The 16,688-nt window shown below is 36.3% G+C and overlaps 1 protein-coding gene across 1 annotated transcript; it reads right to left on the bottom strand.

Moving 5' to 3' along the window:
* Window positions 1-10,415: 10,415 nt before the first annotated feature.
* LOC117416789 (extracellular calcium-sensing receptor-like) lies at window positions 10,416-16,377 on the bottom strand. Its single transcript, XM_034028178.3, has 6 exons — window positions 16,049-16,377; window positions 14,967-15,261; window positions 13,658-14,473; window positions 13,353-13,580; window positions 12,765-12,888; window positions 10,416-12,588 (listed from the first exon to the last, which is right to left on the bottom strand). Exons 1-6 carry the CDS (start codon window positions 16,246-16,248, stop codon window positions 11,675-11,677), a joined length of 2,577 nt encoding a protein of 858 aa, XP_033884069.2. The 5' UTR covers window positions 16,249-16,377; the 3' UTR covers window positions 10,416-11,674.
* Between the last annotated feature and the right edge of the window lie 311 nt (window positions 16,378-16,688).

Below are 16,688 nucleotides of genomic sequence, written 5' to 3'. Positions count from 1 at the left end.
ACAGCTGTATTAATTGTTGCCAAACTGAATACGTTTAAACAAGCAAAGTTTTCTATCGGCGCTATAGTGTGCACGCGCTGAATATATAAAAGCCTGTGGTTTGTGGACTGTTATTTTACTTGTTCTTTTAAGCAACCACATTATCTTCATGGACTGTGTTTTATTTGGGTAAGGCTGGGTACCAAGGGACATATTACTTGGAAGACTTACCTGTTCACCTGGAAAAGGATTACAAACTACATTTCCCAACAGCCCTTGTGGATTATAAAGAAAGTGAACAAGTGACACTTACCTGGCGAGACTTTTTGTTCCGAGACCAGGTTTACTGTTACCAGCAGCGACTGGATGGAACTTGGACTGGTCTCTATGCTAAAGCAACATGTTTTTCCTTGCAACGAGAACAGCTTGTGCAAGCAGTAGAGAGGGTTGAAGAAGTGAGATTAGTGGGCAGGGTTTCTTTTGTTTTGTTTATTTTCATAAACGTTCTGTTGAGTCTTTGAACTTTTGTGTAAGAAAGTAATAAAACTGCCTATTCTTCAACCTTACCAAGTGCCTCGGTGTCACCTCTCATGCTGCCAGTTGGCTACCACACTAAAATACAGAACAGATCGTTCACAATATACACACACACACACACACATACATATATACATATGCATACTATAAACACACACACACACACATATACAGACGTGCTCAAATTTGTTGGTACCCCTCCACAAAAAACGAAGAATGCACAATTTTCTCTGAAATAACTTGAAACTGACAAAAGTAATTGGCATCCACCATTGTTTATTCCATATTTAATAGAAATCAGACTTTGCTTTTGATTTTTTATTCAACATAATATTGTAAATAATAAAACAAATGAAAATGGCATGGACAAAAATGATGGGACCGCTAACCTAATATTTTGTTGCACAACCTTTAGAGGCAATCACTGCAATCAAACGTTTTCTGTAGCTCTCAATGAGATTTCTGCACCTGTTAACAGGTAGTTTGGTCCACTCTTCCTGAGCAAACTGCTCCAGCTGTCTCAGGTTTGATGGGTGCCTTCTCCAGACTGCAAGTTTCAGCTCTTTCCATAGATGTTCGATAGGATTCAGATCAGGACTCATAGAAGGCCACTTCAGAATAGTCCAATGTTTGTTTTGGGTCATTATCCTGTTGGAGGACCCAAGACCTGCGACTGAGACAGAGCTTTCTGACACTGGGCAGTACGTTTCGCTCCAGAATGCCTTGATAGTCTTGAGATTTCATTGTGCCCTGCACAGATTCAAGGCACCCTGTGCCAGGCGCAGCGAAGCAGCCCCAAAACATAACCGAGCCTCCTCCATGTTTCACTGTAGGTATGGTGTTCTTTTCTTTGAAAGCTTCATTTTTTGTCTGTGAACATAGAGCTGATGTGACTTGCCAAAAAGCTCCAGTTTTGACTCATCTGTCCAAAGGACATTCTCCCAGAAGGATTGTGGCCTGTCAATATGCATTTTAGCAAATTCCAGTCTGGCTTTTCTATGTTTTTCTTTCAAAAGTAGAGTCCTCCTGGGTCTTCTTCCATGGAGCCCACTTTCGCTCAAAAAGAGACGGATGGTGCGATCAGAAACTGACGTACCTTCACCTTGGAGTTCAGCTTGCACCTCTTTGGCAGTTATCCTTGGTTCTTTTTCTACCATTCGCACTATCCTTCTGTTCACTCTGGGGTCGATTTTCCTCTTGCGGCCGCGCCCAGGGAGGTTGGCTACAGTTCCATGGACCTTAACCCTTTGCAGTCCATTTATTAATTGCGCGTCAGGCACGCCAGGTCTAATTAATTTTCACACGCGCAGTTAATTTTATATGCGCTGTTTAAAAGTGTTTTTTTTCACAGTCAAACGGGTTTAAATGGCCCTGCATATCAACAAAGCACTCACTAGGCATCTCCAGCCCCGCCCCACCCTTTCGTTTGCTATAGCGTTCACCTATGTAAGAAATAAATAATAATAATAATAATAGTCGTACATACCGATCGATCATCTCCGGATCACTCGTTTTATCACCAAACACCTCAATAATGCGATCCAAGTCATTATTTTATTACTATAACATCTGAAAAAAGCTCTGCAAATGTCCATGATAGTCTCTGTGCGCTGACGCACTCAGCCAGATTGTTTGTTTACTATGACCGCCCCGTTATCTGACACCTGATACCATGTATGACTAATCATGAGATACGCCTTTTTTTTTTTTTCCCGACTTGTCTCGGCTCCTGTCGGTCCCACTCGGCAATTGAATGGTTTTCTTGGCTTTTTCCGGAGAAAAAACGACTAAACACCCGTTTATTGCGTTGCTATAATGATGTCGGACCCAGTCCGACAAAGGACCTGTGAGGAATAATTGCAATGTCGGACCCAGTCCGACAATGGACCGCAAAGGGTTAAACTTCTTAATATTTGCAACTGTTGTCACAGGAACATCAAGCTGCTTGGAGATGGTCTTGTAGCCTTTACCTTTACCATGCTTGTCTATTATTTTCTTTCTGATCTCCTCAGACAACTCTCTCCTTTGCTTTCTCTGGTCCATGTTCAGTGTGGTACACACAATGATACCAAACAGCACAGTGACTACTTTTCTCCATTTAAATAGGCTGAATGACTGATTATAAGATTGGAGACATGTGTGATACTAATTAAAGAAACTAATTAGTTTGAAATATCACTATAATCCAATTATTTATTATCTTTTCTAAGGGGTACCAACAAATGTGTCCAGGCCATTTTAGAATATCTTTGTAGAATAAGCAATAATTCATCTCTTTTCACAGCTTCTTTGCTTTATTCTATGACATACCAAAGGCATGCAAGTATACATGATAAAACAGCTTTTAATTTCATCACTTTTCAGGAGGAATGAAGCATTATTTCAATGAGCTGTAAGGGTACCAACAAATTTGAGCACGTCTGTATATACAGTATATACACATACATGATTTTGTATGTTTTTGTCAACTTTTTGCTTTATTATTTTTTACTTTGGGCTCTCTCTCTGGGGCTCTCTCTCTGGGGCTCTCTCTGTGGGGCTCTGGCAGCGTAGGGCTTTCTCTCTCTGGTGGCAGCTGTGGGCTCTCTGGCGGCAACTTGACGACCGCCTGGATGACTCCCTCTCTTAGCACTACAGCTTCTCCTGGCGCCACACCCCCAGCTGTGTTGTCTCCTACTCATCCGGTGCGGGGCTCTCTGATTCGGCAGGTGGTAGGAAGACAAATAGGAAAGAAAGAGCTGCCGAATTTAAAGTCATATCTCCCTGCCTGTGCTTTTGGTCTCCATTCTGTCATGTATGTGTTTTTAATCTAGTATTTTAAAAGGCATTGGGGTTTCAGAGGAGTGCTGGAGACGGGCTGTATTTGTTTTATTGTTGCTTTTTATTTGTGAGACCCGTCTCTGTGCAGGTATTGAGCCGCACTGCCCTTTAGGTTTAAATTGTAATTCTGTGTTTAGTTATTGTTTGAATTAACGGGCAGTGCAAACCATTTGTCATGACTGTGTATTCTAGATCTGCCCTGTTTGTTAAGTGTAGTTTATCACCTTTAATAAAACGGTGTTCTTTTCCCGACATAGTAGTGTGATCTAGTTTATTTCCCTTCTGGTATTCTGCCTGGCTGATCCCATCCCTATCAGAAAGAACGAGTGCTCCTCCCGGGTGCTACAAATGTTCAGCAGCAATCTGCCACATAGATTAAAGTGTAATTTTTTTTAAATAAATATAATAATTGATTCAGCATAATGCAATTGACATATCCAAATTCGATCATGATTTCATATTATTTTATCAACAGTATACCGCAAATACATACAATAGATACTGTCAGCATTGAAAATGTACAGTATTTGAGCAGTGGACACAATGGCCATATTTAAAATTACCATCCGGTGGATTAGATAACCATGTAATTGCTTTGTCCTCTTTGGGAATAAATGAATGAACCCATTTGTCTTTAATGTTTTCTGCACGTTTAAAAGCAATACAGGGAAGTTTATCTGTCATCAAATTCCAAGGAATTATCATATTTTAGTACCTGCCAATGTTTAAAAAATATTCCCTTTGTATCGTTAGACAAATAATTAAATTCAGAGGTAAAAACACATAGTTAGATCACTTTTAGCGTTTTTAACTTTCTTTTTAAGAAGTATCTTTAAGAATACGGTCGTCATCCTCGGGTAATAAATTTGGAGTGCATTTCTTCAGATTTAATTTCAAATTGTGACTGCTACAGTTCCTTCTTACCCATAAGAATTGACCTTTCAGTATATATCTTATCGGTGAGCAATAGGGGTGAGACGATTCATCGTGTTTTGATGCATCGCGATACTTTACAACATGATATGATATACACCTCCGTGTATCAATTAGTAGTTTACAATGGACAAAAAATGTGAAATAAATGACAACAATAATGAAAAATTAAACAAAATTTAGAGAAAAAAACAAAACTTAGATAAAAACAGGGAATACTGCCACTCTACTAAAGGCTTCAGAACAGGCTGCAGAAACGCTGCCTGGCCAATGGTAGTTGAGACAGCGGTGATTCTGGCCAATAGGAGTGTAGAGGAGGCGGAGACGACCTGCTTTGTTGTGGACCGAGAGGAATTAGGAAGTGACCAGTATCTGTAGCAACTCGCTGCTGTGACTGTAATTTTACTAAAGTTATTAGTTTTTGTATTCAAATGCTATATATTTCTTTGTCTCCTTTTGTGAGAGAGCATTTTATTTCATATAAATAGAAGAGATTAGCTATATGTTTTTGTTTTTCATTTTAATGTATTGGCATTGCTGTCCTTTTAATGCGTCCTAATCATAATCCGGTGTAAATGATTCTATATAGATGAGGAAAGTCTAGAGGCGCTGGAACAATTTTTATAGTGGGGGTGCTGAAAGCCATTGAACAAAACTGTAACCCCTGTATATGATGGAAGCCATGCAAAGCCAGGGCTTCTGCACCCCCAGCACCCCTAGTTCAAGCACCCTGGGAAAGTCTCTTCATTTGTGTGGCAGGATAGGCTATAAGAATTGACATTTTTTTGCGGAAAGAACATTTCCTGTTTCCTATAAAGCTATTTATTATAGATGACAAAACATATCGTATTTCTTAACAAGTTTTATTTTATATTTGCTCCCCTTTCGGTGCGCCCTAATGTTTTTATTTGGTTGAATAACCCTTAAACTTTGATTTGGTTGAATATGTTACTTTCTTTAAAGAAATGTCTTAATCCTGATGAAAATGACTGACTTATTTAATACTAATTTTATGAGGATGGAAGGTGCCCACTTGAAGACCCCAGAGATGTTCCCTACTTAGCTCAATCCAGACGGTTGTCATGCTGATGCGCTGGGGAGGCCGCACTGTGGTTGATCCCCGGAGCCAGCATCGCAGCCGTTGTGTGTGCTGATGCGCCAGGGAGGCAAAATAAGCTGATCCCTGGAGCCAGCATTACACTTCAGCCATTAACACCAGACAGAAGGATATCTACATCATCATATGGAAGGAAACGTAAATGAATGGAGACACATATGGATCACATTAGTTTACTGTAAAGCTACGTCTTAGTTGGTGCTTATCTTGGCGAGAGCCGAGTTCAAATCAGCATGAAGTTTTAACATCTACTCTCGTGTAATGGAAATTATTTTATCATTCATTTTAATCTAATAATTTAAAATTATTTCTAACCACATTTAAAAACAGCAGAGTGTAGAATAGTACACACAGTGTAGAACAGTGTAGTATTCAAAATAAAATAATATACTCAACCTTAACTTCAAAAATACAAATACTTAGTGATAAAATGTATGGTATAATAATAATAATAATAATAATAATAATAATAATAATAATAATCTATTGAGTTAAAGTTAAGTATGATTCAAGCAAAAACGCTGATGTACTTTCTAAAAATATTGAAATTGTTATTGATTAGACATCACAACTTAATGCTGAAAAACTTGATATTTAGATTTTTCTAAAGAAACACATGAACAAAGTTTGTACTTTAATAGTTACCAAACACATTGCTTAGTATTTTTATTCCTTTCTCAGAAATGTGGTAAGAAGATTTGGTTAATTCAGGTAAAATGGATATCCCATGAACTCTAGTTGACATACTGCTTTGTCTTTAAATTCAAACTAGTGGTTTACTATGTGGGAAATAAGTATAATTTATTTTGAACTGAATCTGTGTCTATAGAATTGAAATTGTAATTATTTTCAAGTCCGTCAAGTAGAGATGAGTTGTTCATTAGTATCGCGATACGTATCGTGGCTTGTGTATCGTAATACGTATCGTATCGTGAACTTGGTGTCTCACCCCTAGTGAGTGAGGATGTTGACTTTTTACCAGTAATGAATTCCGAACCGTTGGTTTACTGATTACAGTAGTTTGTAAGGTGCTGTTCTTACCTTTAGATATTTCTAATTCAAAAAATGGTATTCTATCTAGATCAGATTCATATATGCATTTTAAATGACTATTTGCGGAATGTATATAATCCACAAAATGATCAAGTTGAGTCTTTGATCCCAGCCATATTAATAAGACATCATCAATGTACCTAAGCCATAGAGAGATAAATGGTAAAAAGATGTTATCATTTTGTAGATTAATTTCTCCACCCAAAATCCCATGTACAAATTGGCAAAATTGGGAGCAAATGCTGCACCCATTGCTGTACCCTTTACCTGGGAAAGATATCTTGATACACAAAATAATTGGAATGTAAGCACAAATCAAGTAAATCTATAATTAATTGAGAGGGTGGAATAACCTCAGTGGGTCTGGAATTTAAATAGAAAGTGACAGCATCAATGCCCCCTGTACATAAGAACATAAGAAAGTTTACAAACGAGAGGAGGCCATTCAGCCCATCTTGCTCGTTTGGTTGTTACTAGCTTATTGATCCCAGAATCTCATCAAGCAGCTTCTTGAAGGATCCCAGGGTGTCAACTTCAACAACATTACTGGGGAGTTGGTTCCAGACCCTCACAATTCTCTGTGCAAAAAAGTGCCTCCTATTTTCTGTTCTGAATGCCCCTTTATCTAATCTCCATTTGTGACCCCTGGTCCTTGTTTCTTTTTTCAGGTCAAAGAAGTCCCCTGGGTTGACATTGTCTATACCTTTTAGGATTTTGAATGTTTGAATCAGATTGCCGCGTAGTCTTCTTTGTTCAAGACTGAATAGATTCAATTCTTTTAGCCTGTCTGCATACGACATGCCTTTTAAACCTGGGATAATTCTGGTTGCTCTTCTTTGCACTCTTTCTAGAGCAGCAATATCCTTTTTGTAACGAGGTGACCAAAACTGAACACAATATTCTAGGTGAGGTCTTACTAATGCATTGTAGAGTTTTAACATGACTTCCCTTGATTTAAATTCAACACTTCTCACAATATATCCGAGCATCTTGTTGGCCTTTTTTTATAGCTTCCCCACATTGTCTAGATGAAGACATTTCTGAGTCAACATTAACTCCTAGGTCTTTTTCATAGTTCCCTTTCTTCAGTATCTCCCATATGATATTTATAATGCACATTTTTATTGCCTGCATGCAATACTTTACACTTTTCTCTATTAAATACATGTACATGGGATGTTGGTGTACAAACTAGTGACATCAAGTGACACAAGAATACAGAGACGCGGGAACAAATTTCAAACTGGTGGTGCTGAAAATGAAAAGGGGGGGAGCACCTTCGGGCAGTATTTAAATATATACAAAATTGTCATTTTGTGTGCATTTCACCAACAAAATATGCACCTACCAAGTGAGTTTCATAAGGAATAAGAGACAGCAGCACAAAATGAAAAAATCTGAAACACGAGTCTAAACATATTTATGTAAGATTCAAAGCAACAAGACAACGTATTAACTATGTTGCAAATCAATTGTTGAATAAATAAAATGTAATGAGTCGACATACTAAACACTTAGCCTGCTTGTACTGTGCTTGGATGTATTTTTAAAATAGTAAAATACAAATAAAATACATTAATCTTCGGCACTAAAATGCTTCCATTCTATTTGAAACGTTTAATAGGTATATTCACACAATATAAATTGTGGTGGTCTCGTAACACAGATAAGAGTGTTACGTACATTCATTGTGTAGACGCATTGGGAAACAAAGTTACAATTTTAAAGGCAGTGCACTACTGCTTGGCATTTGGTAGCAACTGTTACTTATTAATATAGGATTTGTAGATTTTTACATTTATTTCTGTTCTCTCTACCTGTCTGTAAAGCTGTAATTAGCATAGTTTAACCATGGGCTGGATTAAAACGAGCTCAGATATTTTGTGTCTCTGCATTCCTTAATGACAACTGGTGGCTTTCCTCTCACTGTAAGGAGGATGTAGTCACTACAATACAGATATCCTGTCTGGATACACACGGCTTGTTAAACTTAACATATAGCAAAAATGTACAATTAATAAAGAAATGACTTGAAGTATTATGTTATGTGTTTGCATTAAAAGGAGCGCTATTTAAATTGCAATCTGGTGATACAGTGCAATAAACCTGTTAGCAGTCAAGCTAGTTGCATTGCTTTTATCTGTGAGATTATTTAGAGTGAAATAAAGATTGAAGTCAATATTGCTGTAAATTGATTTGTTTAGGTTTTGTTTTTATTCTAATTGTTTTATTTCTAGTAGTTTCACCCCCTCCCTCCTTTAAAAACATCTTGCATCCTTCCCTGCCTTCCTTTTATATATGTCTTGCATTTCTTTTTTACATTTTGGAACTCCCCCATTACATTGTGGTTAATTACAAAATATTCAACTCAATGTAACAAACAGAATGCTTCTTGGTGATAAATCTCACTCCCGACCTGTGAGGGTGCCGTGTAAAGGGAACAGAGTGCCCTGGACTGGATGGCCAGACAATTCATTCCCAGGATTAGACAGAAGTCAATCATCTAGAAGGGGCGCAGCTATGATACACTAAATCATCGACCCGGAAGGAAACAACGTGGCAGCCGCGGATTGGAGGAGCTCTTGCACTAGTTAACCAAGGGGTCATGATTGACGGTACAAAAGGGGGCGTAGCGAAGTGATCTGTCCCTTGTTATGGTTAAATGCTAAACCGGAAGGAGACCTGTATTGTAATCGTAAGTGTTTTGTTTGTTTGTCGTGTCTATAAAAACTGTTTGTTTGTTGTTATTAGATGGCTAACACGATCCAGAACTGTCGCTAAAGGCCAGCACTAAACCCGGACAACACTGCACCTTGTTCACGAATAACTGTATTTACACCACGATCACTATAGCACTCACTGTGGACTTGTGTTTGTGTGGGTGTTTAGGACCAACCCGTGGATTAAAACAGAGCAATACACGCCACTGTATTGCTTGTTCTCATTGTTCTTATTTACTGCTGTTTGTCAGACTTTTGGATTGTACAAATAAAACACCATTGCACCTGGATTATTGTTGTCTGTCTGTTTATTGATCACCACAGCATTCCTGCACCTGCACACTGTTAACCACTTTGCCACTTGTGCCTGAAAAACACAAGCCAAGTTAGTAGAAACAATTGGGGCAACCTTGGCCCCCACCGCTTTGACAGTTTTGCCTATTTGCTTGGTGCTGGCCAAGGTTGCCCCAATTGTTTCTTATAACTTATGTTGTGTTTTTGATACAAGTTAGAAGAAACAATTGGGGCAACCTTGGCCCCCATCGGTTTTACAGTTGTGCCTATTTGCTTTGTGCTGGGCAAGGTTGCCCCAATGGTTTCTTGACACTTGGCTTTTGTTTTTGATATCTCTACTTTAAATCGCTGGGCACTTTTCCAATGTGTTTTTGTTTCAGATATTTATATAAAGAAAGGTTGTTTTTTTTTTGCAACCAAATGTTCAATTTTAAACAGAAATAAATCATTTAATATAAAGTATATAGACGTCACAATAAGTGTGTTCCCTAGCATATTTCCCTGTTGACAAAACAAGTTAATTGTCATTAAAATCGGATGTCCTGTAATATACATATGCATGGATAAATGTGACTGGGGTCTGCAAAAAAAATACATTGGGAGAAAAAGGAGAAGGACATTTTTACCTTACTCTAGTGACTTACTTCTCTTACTGTATGACTGTAAGAGTGTTGGGAACTACACATTAAAAGTGGAATGGTGCTTTTGGCTGATTTACGTTTGCTGCGCCAATACCCTGAAAACACGTAAAGTATCCGTACTATATAGATAGTCACTGGCAGTTCTCGCGCTTCGCTGTAACTTTGCGCGAGTAACTAACATTCCTCTTGATTTACCGTTTTGTAATTTCTGTACTGTGAATATATTGATTTTGAATCTACAAAAGAACAGAGAAAAGTATAAACATGCACAATTATATTTTATTATTTTTTTTATTATTTTTTACATGAAATTATGGTCATTCTATTTATAGAGGATAATTAGAAACATATGGCACATTCCATATACAGTTTTAAACAGACTTTCAAATTTACTCTATTATTCCTGATTATCTTAATTATTAATATGTATTTTTATAGTACATTATTTTGTAATATAGTCCTGTATTTCACAGGTGCATACACTATTGTGTTTAGTAGCCTAACTACTGTCCTGTTTGAAATGTACCATTTGACCTACTACAACCATAAATGCGTTAAGTAAATGCAGACTAAACATAAATGCTATAGTGTGTGTCAATATACAGCTATGGCCAAAATTTTTCCATCCCCTTATAGCATGAACTAAGTTTGCTTCATAAAGTCAAATTATACCTGCTGAATGATGTTCACATATTTTATTAGATACCGCTTTGTAGTTTTCCATATACTTAATGAAAAACTGACAAAAAATGTAAACATATCACATTTCAAATTCTAACATGAAATACTGTACAGCTATTATGGATTTCGGTAGACTTTTGCAATATAATTTTGCAGTTTATTTTATTACATGATGTAAAGAAAAGATCTAAATTATGTTTACATATTTATTTTTTTAAATGATGTCTCAATCTTAGAATTCTAGGTGATGTTAAACTTTTGGCCATAGCTGTACAGTGTTGAGACGTTCAGTACATTATAGAGAAGTTCTATTGAAGCCTATCACCAGTGATATATCTAGGAGGTGGTGTAATGTAAAATAGTAAATCTTTTTAATTGTGCTTAGGAAAAACAGTAAACACAGACTACAATTAATCAATTACACATTTTGAGAGGCTATTCAGTGGCCTGAAACATTCCAATATTGAAATAAACATTTAAAGAGAGCTGTAAACACTAACAATTAATATCTCAGCTAAATATGAAGCCCTCAAACCATTCACTTAACAAGAGAGCATTTGTAAAACGTATTACAGAATTTCTAGCATCCAATAGTGTACAGTAAAATCTGTCTAACCTGGGAACAGAAAATTCTGCTGGATAATACAGTGTGCTGGCTTACAGGCTATTATGAAATCTAATACTGTACCTAGAAAAAATGTATACATGACTGACTAACATGGTATAATGTAATTCTCATTTTCTATTTCATTTATATATAATGTTATTGTTTTTTAAAAGTGAATCTTCAAGCACACTGTATGAGAGCAACTTTGAAGCTGTCTTTAAAAAAGGTGTTTTTTGACTGAATGTGTTTTTATACCATGTTTTCATATTTAGAAAATTGTTATTATTTTTTTTCAAAGTGACTTTGAGGGCCCTTTTCCCATCAAATGTTTTTTTGTATTCTTCTCAGGCTTAAATAATATAATATAACATTTAGGAGCAAAAATACAGAAGAGCAGACCAAAGCTGGAAGCTAAAATTGCAAATATTTCTACAGCAACTGTGTACTTCCCAGGTGAACTGATGTAAGCTGGGATGAAAGTGATCCAAACAGCACAGAATATGAGCATGCTAAATGTAATGTATTTAGCTTCATTAAAGTTATCTGGTAGGTTACGAGCCAGAAAAGCGAGCACAAAGCACATGGCAGCAAGAAACCCAATATACCCTAACACAGCATAAAATGCTGCAGCAGATCCCAGGTCGCATTCTAGAATGATTCTGTCTTTAAAAGAGTTCATGTTTTTGCTTGGAAAAGGAGGGGATATTATTAACCAAAGAGTGCAAATTAAGGCCTGAATGAATGTGAATGCAAAAAGAGTTAGCCGCTGCTGGACGGGCCCAAACCATTTCATCATATTATTACCAGGAAGTGTAGCTCTAAACGCCATTAACACGACTATTGTTTTCCCCAGAACACAAGAGATGCACAGGACAAATGCGATCCCAAAGGCAGTGTGGCGCAACATACAGGACCACTCAGAGGGCTGGCCAATGAAAGTAAGTGAACAAAGGAAACACAGAGCTAATGAAAACAAAAGAAGGAAACTGAGTTCAGAGTTATTCGCTCTTACAATGGGGGTATCTCTGAATCGAAAGAAAACAGTAGCTATAGCAGTGGTTAAACAAGCCCCAATCAATGAAAGGATCATCAGCAACATCCCCATGATTTCTCCAAATGACAGGAATTCAATGGCTTTTAAGATGCACTGGTTTCTTTGGTTATTCGACCTGTATTCCAAAGGACACTTCATACAATCAATAGCATCTGCAAGAAAAAAATAATAAAAAGTAAATTAATACCATGTTGTAAAATCTGTAGTTACACCTGAACATCTTAGTTATATTCTTCTTCTTCTAACATTTAAGTACAGATCCTCAGAGATGCAATGACAGGATAGTGTGGTCAGTGTTTTATTTGTCCAGTGCTCCTTCTTAACCTACCTGTCTGATTGCTGATTTCTCCATCAGCACATGCTATGCAGTCAAAGCAACAAACAGGCTTTCCTTTCTGAACAGCCTTCCGAGTGCCTGGAGGACAGCTCTCACTGCACACTGATTTAGGCGCCTTGAAAACAATTACAATATATTACAATATTTCAACATACTCAATAGATTCAATAATCAAGACATTGGGCTGTACGTATTAAGGATGTTCATGTCATGGGGTTTACAAGCTCAAGTGTGTCTGTAAATCCTTGTAAATCTGGGGGTGGATCAAATTGCTATGCAATGTGAGTATTTATTTCCATCCCTGGAAAGATTAACAAAGAATATAGAGAAAAAATACTTAAGTCAAGAGGAAATTATTGTCCTAGTTGAAGAAATTGAACAAAAAAATTGATTTTCTTTTTGCCTGTTGACAGGAGTGAATAGTAGCCTACACATACAATAATATAAGTCTGAGACATATACTATAGACCTGTAGACCTGTCCTACTGTGTGTCTGTATTGCAGACTTAAATTTGTGCACATATCTATGAACATTAATACAATATTGATAAAGTTAAAATATTATTAGGTAGACATTACCTTATCCTGACCACCTGCCCAAACAATACTGACGTTATTCATAATAAACTGTTGTTCTTCCGGTAAAGATGCATCATAGAGACCAACTGTAACAAATTGTGTGATGTTTTCCTTATTGAGTTGCCAGTTAACTAATGCATATCTTGCAGTTGGATCCCCATTCTCATCAAAATAAACATTCACACCATTCTTGGTAGTGAAATTAACTGTTTTCAGATAATGCACTACCTACAAAAAGACAAGATGTTATCACAGTGATTCACACAGGAATGTAATTCCTAATAGTATAAAACATAGTCACTTACCTGCCATGGTTCAATCTTCTTCTTATTTGCACATGTCTTACCCGCAAAAGGTCCCTGGTCACTTTTGCATGTAAGCAGATTGTGTAGTGAATGGGCTACAGCATACACAGCTTTATAGACATCATTGGCATTTGCTAGATCAGTTACATCGGTGTACTGATTCTTTACCTCTGCTAAATTCTCAGACCCTGTACATGGATTAACCGATGCAGTCTTGTCTTGGGTAGTCAGGGTGCAACTGAAAATAGTTTCCCAAAAATCTTTTAAACCTGAATTACCAGGTGTGTCAGATGGACGGACATTCAGTAAAAACTCCTCCAAACCTGTAATTACTGCATTAGTGACTGCGAAACCCAGTGCACCACCCAGAACTCTGAAACTTTCTCCTACTTCAAAGTTTTTGTCAGAAATCCAAGATTCAGTGCCTATCCACTGAAAACCAGTAACATTCTGAAGCAACATTTCTTTAAGCAGAACTTCAAGATCTATGTAAGAAGTGAAAGCTACGATAACCTTTGAAGATGACTTTTTTATAACATCTACAGTTTTAATTAGTTTTTCTCTTGGATACGTTCTGTAAATAGTCTCTGAATATTCAATGCAAACCCCCTCTTCTTGGGCTGCTTTCACAAATGTAGCCATTCCTGTGTTGCCATAGTCATCGTCATTTCTAATTGCCCCAATCCAAGTCCATCCAAAATGCTTCACAAGCTGTGCCAGGGCTCTGCTTTGATAATAATCACTTGGTATGGTTCTGAAAAACGAAGGGTACTTATTCCTGTTACTCAGACATTCACATGTTGCAAAGTGACTAATCTGGAATTAACAACAACAACAACAACAACAAAAAAGATTTTAAATGTTATTCAAGAATGAAAAAAACGTATCTGTATAGAGAACAAATAATAGAAAATGAAATAGAGATATTTTATGTACCAGATCTTTTACTTTTCTTTGAACCCAGATTCTGTATTTAAAAAGCAATGCAGTATTAGAAGCATGTTGAAAAGTTAATACTTAATTGTGACATATTAAAGCTATTACCCTTAATAACTATATATTCTAATTTAAATAATTTGATGTTGTAATATTTCACTATTTTTTCAAAGCAGTTATCACATCATACTCATGTCATCAAGTAAGTTTATTCTACTAAGGCAACATATTTTGTAACATACTGGACATAAGATCACACATATCAAAAAGGTTTATAAAAAATATTTGTTATATAACCATTATGAATAAATATTTAATATGGTACTATATACTTTTTTTGAAAAAGGTTTATAAAATGTAAAGTATTTCTCACCACTGGTATGTTAAAAGCTCTTATTGTTGTCGTTATTCCTATAGTTGGTGAAGAACTAGCTGGTCCTATTATAGCATGGACAGTAGATGGCTTGGTACAGGACTGGTTAGAGTACATATTTTCTTCTTGTTCATTCACTAAAGCCATCCCTGCCCTTACAGCCAAACGTATGGAACTACAATCATCGTATATCTTATAACCCAGTGATATACCAGGGAGTATATCTGTCCTGTTGTTTATTTCTTCTGTGGCAAAGATCAGAGTTTGAGCAAATTTGAATTCTCTGAAATTTAAACTGGAAAAAAAAATACACAGAATAATTATACAGATAACAACTAAATAAATAAACCCTCCCCTTCAACAGAGCCATTGGCTCCAATCCAATCCAAACCACTCCTTCCAGGCTTACACTGGCCCTTTAAGCTTCTTATAGTGATAATGAAGTGAAAATATGAACCGCAGGCAGGAATGAAATCACTAAATATGATACTAGTCATGCCTATTACTGTTGAAAAAAAAACACTAATAACCCCACACCCCTTCTAATTCTACACTGGTAGTAACTGGATAACATTTTGTGAATGAAAAGGCATTAACAACAGCACTGAAAGACTGGTTTAAAAAATGAAAGGTACACACAGTTCATTGATGTAATCAAATATTGGACAAGTACTGTGTGTTTACCTGTGACCGGCTGTATACCTGTAAATTACTTATGTGATTACAATACATTGATACCATTGTGACTTCTACTTATTCATCTGGTCATAGACAATAAATAATAATGTGATACATGTTATTGGTTCTATCATGTAAATGTCATTCTGGTCGTAGGATTTTGTGATAAGCACATGTATTGAATACTGCAACTGCAATGTAATTTCATTTTAATTATTAATGGAGCTGTATCTGACAGTTCTGTATTTCATGAAACATTATTTTTTTCTAAAAATACATAAACATGAAAGTGCTTTTGCATAGAAAACTTAAGAAGTCCATAGGCCTATAAATAACAATATTTAAAACTATTTTAAATTGGTTTTTTTTCTTTAATTTTGTTATGGTTTGTAGATTTCACTTACTTTTTGCATTTTAGTGGTTCAGGCTCTCCGTTAAAGGCAGGTTTGGCATCTACAAGGTTGTAGTGTAATTGAAAGATTCCTCCAATTGTAATGTCTCCATCCTTTGAAAACTGAGGCAATTCTGGTCTGCCTCGCAAACTGCAAACAGGCTCATCTTCCCTTGTTAAAAGGGCAGTTAATATTACTGCCATGAGTAGCATTTCAAAATTGTCTTTCTGATCAAAGTAAAATTAGGACAATTTCTTGAGTATATATACTGTAGTGCAATGCTAATCACATGTGATGAAATGAGTATGAAGTAAGTTTCTTACTCCCACCAAAGCAGTAATTCTCAAAGGTATGAATCTGCCTGTGGAAAAAAAAAAAAAACAGCTGTGTAGTAATCATCTAGGCCTAAACCACTGTGACTCTCATGACTTAGCAATTGCAGAGTGCTGTTTGTTTAGTTATTTAATTAATTAATTAATTAATTAATTAATTAATTAATTAATTAATTAATTAAATAGATTTGGCATACATTATGTACGATGTATGTTAATTCTAAATACAGTATCACTGGCAAGTAACCTTGTAAATATAGTATCACATGAACAAAAATGTTTGTTTTATATGCATTGTAATTTCAAAGGCCTAGGATTTT

The sequence above is a fragment of the Acipenser ruthenus genome, chromosome 12, assembly GCF_902713425.1.
Source record: "Acipenser ruthenus chromosome 12, fAciRut3.2 maternal haplotype, whole genome shotgun sequence".
Taxonomy (NCBI): domain Eukaryota; kingdom Metazoa; phylum Chordata; class Actinopteri; order Acipenseriformes; family Acipenseridae; genus Acipenser; species Acipenser ruthenus.
This window is presented reverse-complemented; position numbering and strand designations above follow the sequence as displayed.